The 9551-nt window shown below is 42.2% G+C and overlaps 1 protein-coding gene across 1 annotated transcript; it reads right to left on the reverse strand.

Annotated features, from left to right (window-relative positions):
• Positions 1 to 863: 863 nt before the first annotated feature.
• LOC139218500 (E3 ubiquitin-protein ligase MARCHF9-like) lies at positions 864 to 6856 on the reverse strand. Its single transcript, XM_070850083.1, has 4 exons — positions 6479 to 6856; positions 3112 to 3267; positions 1725 to 1917; positions 864 to 1174 (listed from the first exon to the last, which is right to left on the reverse strand). The coding sequence occupies exons 1-4, from the start codon at positions 6854 to 6856 to the stop codon at positions 864 to 866; spliced, it is 1038 nt and encodes a 345-aa protein (XP_070706184.1).
• Between the last annotated feature and the right edge of the window lie 2695 nt (positions 6857 to 9551).

Here is a 9551-nt window from a genome sequence, read left to right on the forward strand (position 1 = left end):
TTGATAGGGAATGATGTGAAGTGCAGTATCCTCATAATGTCATCTGTGTGGGGTGGAGGAAGTTTTAAATAATAGAGAATGACATTATTTCATTTGTGAGATTTCTGTTAATCCCGACAGGAAAAAATCTGATTCACATTTATCAGGAGTTGTTTTTTGCTAAAAGAGCCTAAAAACGAGACAAAACCAAGCACAACGTCTTCTTTTGGGATCGACAAAGTCTTTTATTACAAAACACGAAATGTACTTCAAGGGTATATTTTAAGCAATTGTGTCTTTATTGTTGTAACTTTTATTGGGCATTTGTACTGTTGGATCCATCAGTGTTGCTTCAAGTGAAAGCCTTCGGGAACACACTGAATAAATTAGGGGGGCTGGGGCCGTTGTAACGGTGGTCACATGAGTAGGAACACAATCAGTTATTCGCTATTACAAATCCAAATTCAACAGATTCACATTCATTTTATTTTTTTCTTTAGAAACCAAAAAAGAAAACCCCAAAAAAACAAAGTGACATTTTGTAACATCAGTCATGGTGGTAGAAAATGTTTAATAGCTTTAAGAATTAAAGCCTTTTGTTTTTGAAAATTAATAAATGTTTTCTTATTTCTCATGTCTTCACAGTCTTTGTCTTTAAAGACAATGAAGATAAAACTTCAGTGTTCTCCCTTTGCCCAAATCTCAGAGGCATTTCTCGTTGTCCACTTTGAGCTCAGGGAGAATCTGAATATAAGAGTAGAAGTTAACGACAGTGTTAATGTAGATTTTAGGCAGGCAGATTAGGATTTTTTCAAATCAAATCCCAATCAACACTTTGGCCTCCTCCTGAAGCATCGGAGCACTTGTGTCTGCAGAGGCCAGCCTCATACTGTGGTCACCCTCATGACCACCTCTTGGTTGGCACTGTGCAGGTTGTTGGGTCTTAACTGGCTGAGGATGTGCAAAATAGCGTAGCCACAGTGGTGGTCGAGAATAGTCCTCACGTGTCGACTCACCCTTCGTCCGCTGTCTGTGACAGTGTGAGCAGAGTTCCTGTCAACGCGGCCTTTGCTGCTACTGATGGGGTCACCTAAGTCCTTCGCTTTCTCATAATTCAGCACTTTCCACTGCTGGTTCACAGCCTGCCAGCGCTTAAAGATCCGGTAAACAGACGACCCTTCATGGATTATAAGGCCTGGGCATAAAGGACAAAGAGTGGGGAGGAAACAGGGTCACACATAGACAAACAATCGTTTGTTTAATGAGAATCAGGAAGTGCTAACACAGTTATTATGAGCAATATGTTTTAAATGTACTGGGCTTATGTGTGGGTGTTTTTGACAGGTGGGTTTGGTGGGAAAAACACGAGTGATGGAAATCCCAAGAAGAAAAAGAGACAGAGACAAAATGCAAGAAATATACTTGTGAAACATGAATGAAAAAACAGAAATGTACATGGATAAATGCACCAAATTCATTTATGTGTAAACTCTCTCCAATCGCCATATTAATGATAGTGAGTAAATTCAGCCATTTACTTGAATTAATTTAGTGAAATATACCATTTAACGCTGTCTCTTTATTCCTGATGAATAGGACGAACTTACATATTTATTTCAGGAAATTATTAGAAAACTATGGACATATAAAATAAAGCTTTACCGCCCAAATTGGTCAAAACAACGATCAAACATGTTAATATTCACATCTCCAGTGAAATAACAGCCTCAGTATCTGTGCCTCACCTATACAAACTATGTCCATGAAGCCGTACATGCCGTAGCATATCTGGAAGAGAAGGTCCTGCCGCTGCCATTTGGCTGATGGGCTGAGCGAAGACCACACCAACCAGGAGATGCTGGCAATGAGGAACAAAGAGCCCAGGATAATGGCTGCAATCTGCACCCTCTCAATCACAGTCAGAGAGATGGCCTGCCACTGGAAAACACAAAGCGAGACACAAAAATGGACTGAAACTCCTTCCTGTGGGCGTAAATCTCACAATGCTTCTTGATTATGCGAGATACTGTTATAGCGCTGTGTTTGTCTCCGTTTCTGGCAAAAGAAAAGAGCAGCATGCATTCACATAGCCACGTCTCATCTCATCAACACAGAGATCTGACAATACAGGTTTGGAACCACATCAGTCTTGACTAACTCTGCCCTGCTTATTTATAGAGGCATGCATTGCTTTAACATGTCTATATCAAATCCTTCGTTTTTATTTTGGGTCTCTAACAAGCTGTGCATGCAGTTAAAGTAATGCTGAGGCAGCATGACTGAGATGAATGAAACTTCAGGTCAGTCTGAGTGTGAAGCTCTCCGCCTTCACAGTGATGTAGCGACAGTGCTTTGTCATTCACTGACTGTGTGCAGTCACTGCAGGGCTGCTCGAAAACCACGGCGTCGCCGAGCCGCTGCTGCTCACGCTCTTACACAAAATCATGAAAACCTACAACCAAGTGAGTTAGACAATTCATTCACATCAGTTCTCCAAATCTATTCTATTCATAATGTTGGTTCAGAGGCGCAGGGATTGTCTAACAGGACAGTCAACTGAAGGAGGAAGCCTCTTATCTCCTAATATCTCTGTTCCAGCTTTCACAGGCTGAAATCATTTGGTGAGACTGTCCATGTGCCACACACTTCGGTTAACTCATGTGCCAACTCTTTGAAATGTGCAGTGCCTTATAAATATGTTCCTGGCATCCTCCCATCAGTCCTTCTCACTTCTTCTTCTGCAGTTGTCCATTAAAAAAACAGTATAGATAGCTGTGTGACAACTGAGGCGGCCTTGTACTCCCTCTTAGCTAATGAGTTTGTTCTTAGGAATTAGTGCATGTTGGCTTGATGAAATCAATCCAAAGTCCGAATGTAAACACTGCATGGCTCCTACTGTATGCCAATACATCCACGTACGATCAATGACCACCGTTGTGATTACTATGCTTTGCTTTTCTGGGAATCACTCACTCGAATCTGGCAATGTAAAGTTTGTGCATAACCTTCTGCCATCTTGCAGGTCCAATGTCAACTACTTTTATTTGATACAAAGCTGCTCCTTTAAATGTTTGAACTCAGTGTTTATTTCCGCTGTGATCATAACGGGCGAAGAAGAGAGAGCGACCGTACCTGCAGTGGGTTTTTGGTGCTGATGGCCAGGACCTGGTACTTGAAGTAGCAGAGCTCACAGCTCCAGGAGCCCCTCTCACTGATCCAGCGGATAAGGCAGGACTGGTGGGTGCAGCGCACAGAGCCATCACAGCGACAAGCGCTCAACAGCTCCCCCTGCAGGACACAACGACAACAAGCAGCTGCATGGGACGCACAGCATCTACAGAGGCGGCTGGATGCTTTCAATCCGCCTGTCACAAGATTTGATTTGCTGAAGGTGACGAAATAAAGGAAATCCTCAGCCTTGACAAGGTTACTGTCACAATTTATTTACTGAAGGTGCAGGATTACTTCGGGGTATTGAATTTGGTGTTTTGAGATGAACCTGAAGGTTAGTACAGAGACCAGTGACCGATTAAGACAAAAATATGAACATTATCTGACTGCTTATTACCTTCAGGTTTATATTTTCTTAGTTTCATTTCTTTTTTTTGTGTTGCCCAACACATTTAAAGTATAGATGCATATTTGCTGTCAATGTGCAACTCCAGCTCCACTCCTGATTAGTTACATCTGTCAGAGAGAGAGACGGTTACAAAGTGACACTAAATAATAATAATAATAATAATAATAATACAGGGGTATGTCATGTAACAATATTTCACACAGGTTTTATCACCTGTAATAAACTGTAGCTCTCTTGTAATTCTGCCATGAGTATTGGCATTAATGGTTTGATAACTGTACATAACGCCTTTTAGTTTTTTTTAATATTTGACAAACTTTCTATTGAGTTCTGGGTTTGCTAAGTTTGCTGTAAATGTAGATTTTTACAGGTCTTTGTGACTGCAACATCTGCATTCAGTCAAAACTGTGTCTTCACCATTAAAGTGTGATAAAACTAGTTAATCTCCTTTCTGTAATCCTCAGGACCATTCAGTGTTTTTTCTCTCTGAGCTCACCTGCCAGATTGTCTCTCATTACACATAACTTTCACTTTTATTGCCAATTGATTTGTATTTTTAGGGCTAGTTCAAGAAAATTGGAACAAACCAGAGCTGCACTTTTTACCACAGTTTTCTGAGATTGTATGACGCTCTTCTCTTTCATAAGGTATATCTGATATAATCAATTATGCGATCAAATGAACCCTGAAAGTAACAGTCTCATATGATTCTGCAGGAATATGGAGCTTATGAGCAAAACTGACACAAAAACACCAATTTTCTCTGTCATTCATAAATATGCATTTAACTGTCTTCATGGCAGAAATGAAGCAGGTTTTTCACAAATGTAATTCGGCTTATAAATAACAGTGGGTCCATCTAATTGCGGTGGCTTGCCAGATGAACATTTCAGATGAGATTTCAGGAGCAATGATCAGCTCCCATCTTGACACACTTGCAGAAATAACTAGAGTCAACTCAGGCTAGAATTCCTGAGAAAAGCTTTTGGCAGTTGATCCCTAATTTATTATGACTAATTAGGGTATAAAAGCAAGTGCAGCTCATCATTACAGAGATATTTCAAGCACCACGCATTCATTGAATATATAGTGAGGTTATGCGCTGACTTGAAAGGAAAATTTCGGTGGTTGATGTGCTCAGCGGAAAGGACACATGTGCCTTTATATCTTGAGCTGCAGATATTTAAAACATGAATGAAAATGTGATAAAGGGGGAGTATGAGAGTTACATTTGACTGACTGCTGCTGAACGCCTTCATCTGGATACAATTTGTTTCTCTCATGTCACTTTCCTGCAGCCTCAAAAGAAATCACAGGCCATCTGGCGCAGGTTTTTGTTGTCAGTACGAGACTCCCTAAGGCCCTCGGACTGACAACGCTCTTGCACATCTCCCTTTATTTCCTGTCTGACTCTGGGTGATGTTCTAGCTCTTTAATTAGTTGGATATCTGGAGGGGAAAGAAAAACTTTCCGAGATCTCTGGCAAAGTCTGTCTCTTCAAGATTGATTTCATCCACAGGATCTCCTCCTCTTGGACATGAATGATACAAACATTTTAAACACTCTTTAACTTCCTGTCCTCCCACGGCCCCTCCGTTCTCCTTCATGTGAGCAGGAGACACTTCGGCTGCACTTTGAGTGACCTTCCTGGAGCCCGAAGGAACGATCAAGGGTTTGATCCCCGTATTAACGGTTCCTACTTTAGAATCCCTCAGCAAGTTACTGAACTCACACTGCCTCCCTCACTCAAATCCCCCTGAATTGTAATGAGCTAAAAATGTCTTTTAATGAATCATTTTCTGAAACCCCTCTTGGTTGCTTTTATATAATGGCCTAATTTTGTGCGTTAGATGCTGGATCCATTACTGCATGGACTTCACTGGTTCACATAGTAAATACAAAGCTCCTCCTGCCTCTCTCCAGCCTGTTCTTAACTGATGCCCTTCGTCTGCCCACTGCTATTTTCAGATCACTGTTGATGGACTGCTTCCTTTTTTTAGCCTTTGTCATTTTGGATTTTTACTCTGCGTCTGAGCAGACTCAAGGCACACTTGTAGATACCTGAAACTCTTTAGCATCGATGCATGATATGAGTTTTTAAAATCTGGATTGTTTGTACTAAATCATTTAAAGGGGCATGCCACAGAATTTACACAGAAATATCTGTGTATTTGTTAGAAGCCTGTGAAAACAGTTTTATAATGTCTCCTGTGTGTCTGCAGGAGTTTCCCCAAATCTGAGGCAGTAACCCTGATGATGTCATAATGATGTAATCAGGGTCACTTAGACTGACAAAGAAGAGGATGCTGACAGAGCAGGAAGCGCCTTACAAAAAAAGCTGCTGTTGAGTTGCATAAAGGGAAATGTAGGATGCAGCGTCTCCTTGGAGCATGACTCATATCTGGGACTGAAATTTGGGATATCTGCTTCAATTTTGACATTTCTTCTTAAAACCTGCCTCTTGCAAGTCCGCCAACGTCACAAAAGTGCAAAGCCAAGTTGACTAAATTATTGGAGTATCTCTTTAAGACTGAAAAACTTGCTCTAAACTACAAAAAGTTGGCACCACACCTTTATTTGTAGATATACTGCACAACTATTGTGCAGAATATTCTTGAATGTGCAAACTTCTAATTTTCATGTTCATATATTTTAACTTTCATGATAGCAGGCATTTCTGTGGATCCTTTATCTTAAACAGCAGTGAGGAGTAACAGTAGAGTGATGAACATTGTCTCCTGACCTGCTTAGACTTCATTCAGGTGAGCACCACGTGGTCTGAGGCCCAATTGAGCACCTGTTCTGATGAGGTGCAAACAGCATCCAGGAACATGCACACATGGGCACCAGGATCCCTCACAGTGGCTGAGCATCTTTTAACAAATCACATTAACACCTTTATTGTTTAACTATAGCTACCTTCTCCGGTCCCTGGAAGCAGATCCGGCACTGCGGCGATCGCATCCCGCTCTCTGAGAGACTCGGGAGGGAAGCGGCGTCCAGGCCTCCTCCTCCTCCTCCTCCTCCTCCTCCTTCTTCTTCTTCTTGGGGTTTGTCTTCATCTTTATCCTCAAACGCCAGGCTGCGTGGCCGGGGGTCAGAACCGTAATACTCCTCCTCATCATCCCGCTGAGAGCAGCTCAACGGCGGCCAACCACAGCCTCCTATAGCGAGCCCTCGCATCCTGGTCTGAGAGTCCCTGTGTGTACCTGTCTCAGTCCTCCTGCTTGATCCAGAGCGCATCAGTAGCAAGACTTTGAGTTCATTGAAAAACATCCGGATCCGATACTTAAACATTCTTCAGCAGCTTTACTACACAGGCACAACTACCTTCAGCTTGACTGTGGCAGGTCCATTAACAAGTACTATTATTATTATTATTACTATTATTATTATTATTGCATCCGAACCATTGGATTCAAGTAAACAGTTCACATCCTATTAAATAAAATACAGATCTCGGTCAAAAAAGCATGCGAAAAACATGATAGGCTATTAGATCAGCCCATAGCTCTTTGCATATCCTGTTGTTATAGCATGTGCACCGCAATCCAGCCAATAGGGAGGGGTTATTTCTCATAGATAGAGGCGTTTTCCTTCGGGATTCAATGGAGGCTGAAAGCCACGAGCTGCGAGGCACCAGCTGGAAAGTCAGAGGGGTCCGGCAGCATCCTCTCATGCCTTCATGCTCAGTCCGGTTGTTTATTGGTATTTAATGGTCCAAACGGGTCCTCTTGGTGCTTTCAATGTCCGAGTGTGCAACACAATGTTGGCGTCTGTTTTCTCTGCAGGCGGAGTAGCAGCGAAGGTGTTTGAGGGGGGTTGATATTAAATCCTATTAACAACTAAATTAAAGCCGATTTATGTTGGAGTTTCTCGGTTAGGCAGCCTGCAAAAAAAAAAAAAAGAAAAGAAAAGAAATACACGAGGTGACAGGCGCGCATCCTTTGTTGTCTCGCAGTGGCACCAGTCCACCACTGGTTCCTCTTCTTCCTCCTCTTCGTTGTGGTCTCTTTTTATTTTTAGGCTGCTGGAAGGAGCGGGCTTCGTCCCACACCTTCCCCCCTCAAGCAGGTCCGGCGACCCAGTTGTAAAGTTACAATCCGGCAGCGCTGCATGTTAAAGAGGGATACCAACAACAACAACAACAACAAATCCGATGGAGAATTAAAAAAAAAAAAAAATCCATTTCGTGACAACTTCAAACAGCAGCTCTCTGCTTCCCCCATCCATCTCTGCGCCGCAAATCAGGAAGAGCGAGAGGATGATGGATATGGATTCCTGCAAACAGAAAAATGAGCTGACAGCAGTCTGCAACTGGCCCTTCCGGGTTGTTAAAAACAACCGCACATCATCATCATCACCACCACCATCATCATCATCATCTCTTCGCCAAATTAGATCAAAGCCTGCGTGAATCAGTGGGACAATGAAAAGCCGCTTCACATGAGGAGGGATGGAGATGAGTCCAGGATGTGAAAACTTGATGTTCAGCTGGTTTTGCAGGCGTGTCCGCGCACAAACACAAACTTCTTTATTGCAGATGATTAGAAACTCCCTCCGTGCAGGAGAGGAGCAGAGAGGAGCTCCATCCACAGCAGGCAGCTGCTGACAGGCTGCTGTCCGAGGTGCTGATGCTCACGTGGTGTGGAGGCACGTGCTGATGTTCATCTGCTAATGGAGAAAAGAAAAATAACTAATGTATAAGAGACCGTGTGTGTGTGTGTGTGTGTGTGTGTTCTTGTATTTGCTTCATGGTGAGGACCAAACCAGGTTTTTAACCAGCAGTGAGGACGTTTTCGGGAAGTGAGGACCTTTTTGGTCACAACTTCAAAGGGCTGTTTTAAGATTAAGGCTTGGTTTTAAAGTTAAGGTTAGAATTAGGTTGGTGGAAGGTTTGGGGTTAGGTGTTTAGTCGTGATGGTCAAGGTTGGGGTAAGGGGCTGGGGGATGCATTATGTCAACGAGGGTCCTCACAAGCATAGAAGTACGAAGATTTACACGTGTGTGTATGTGCTCCTGTACTTGCTACATAGTGAGGACCAGAATATGCATTTTACAAGCAAAGTGAGGACATTTTCTGGAAGTGAGGACATTTGGCCGATCCTCACAACTTCAAAAGGGACCTTTTATGGTTAAAACTTGGTTTTAATGTTAAGACTAGAATTAGGTTTAGTTTAAGGTTAGGATGAGGGGCTGGGGAATGCATTATGTCAATGAAAGTCCTCATAAACATTGAAGTACAAGTAAGTGTGTGTGTGTGTGTTTCACCATCCCATGCATGGTGTCGTAAGACTTCAATAAACAGAACAAAGCCTCTCTGGGGCTGGGACAGAAGGGACAGTGTGCACACAATAGATTCAATAGATTTAATATTCACAGAATCACAACACATCTGTCACATAATTGTCTCAGAGGAGACTGTCTGCTGTCTATTATTAGATAAACAGGCGCCTGTCCCACCATCAGTAAAACTCATTATGGAATATCAGAAAATGCCGTCAAGAGAGACACATTTTTAACGATATCTATGCGGTTTCTTGTGCATGATGTATAAGAAAAGCACATACACACTTTCAACCAGTTTCTGTATCCTTTCAGTACAAATCTACAGCCAGTCAGGCTGAAACTCTTCTGTTTAAAGTACTGTATTTAAGCCATTGCTATGAATAAGTGATGAGGAGCTGTAATGTTGCTGGAGGTGAGTAGGCTCGTGTTTGCTTTAATGTTTTGCTTAAGTACCTCACATTTAGTGTAGCTTAAGTATAACATCATGAATTTCTGACTGAGAGACACAATTTTCACCTAAACTCAAGTGCTCGAGGGGTTGATTCTATTTTTTCCAGATTCATAGGAGGATTTGATGTTTTTCTGAGTGGTTGATAATTTGTTACATGATTTCTGTTTTCAGGAAATGGAACATTTTAGGCAATTTAGGCAGTGTGATGTTGACTTTATTCTCAAATCCAAAATACAGGGCTGTGCAAATGTC

Source organism: Pempheris klunzingeri, chromosome 2 (genome assembly GCF_042242105.1).
Source record: "Pempheris klunzingeri isolate RE-2024b chromosome 2, fPemKlu1.hap1, whole genome shotgun sequence".
NCBI classification, from domain to species: Eukaryota; Metazoa; Chordata; class Actinopteri; order Acropomatiformes; family Pempheridae; genus Pempheris; species Pempheris klunzingeri.

Excerpts from the sequence above, each read along its gene's own strand:
- LOC139218500 (XM_070850083.1), bottom strand. The coding sequence starts at position 6,856 with ATGTTTAAGTATCGGATCCGGATGTTTTTCAATGAACTCAAAGTCTTG. Across the intron at positions 1,918-3,111 it reads GCACCAAAAACCCACTGCAG|TGGCAGGCCATCTCTCTGAC; the intron begins GTACGGTCGCTC and ends TGTGTTTTCCAG. Across the intron at positions 1,175-1,724 it reads CATGGACATAGTTTGTATAG|GCCTTATAATCCATGAAGGG; the intron begins GTGAGGCACAGA and ends CTTTATGCCCAG.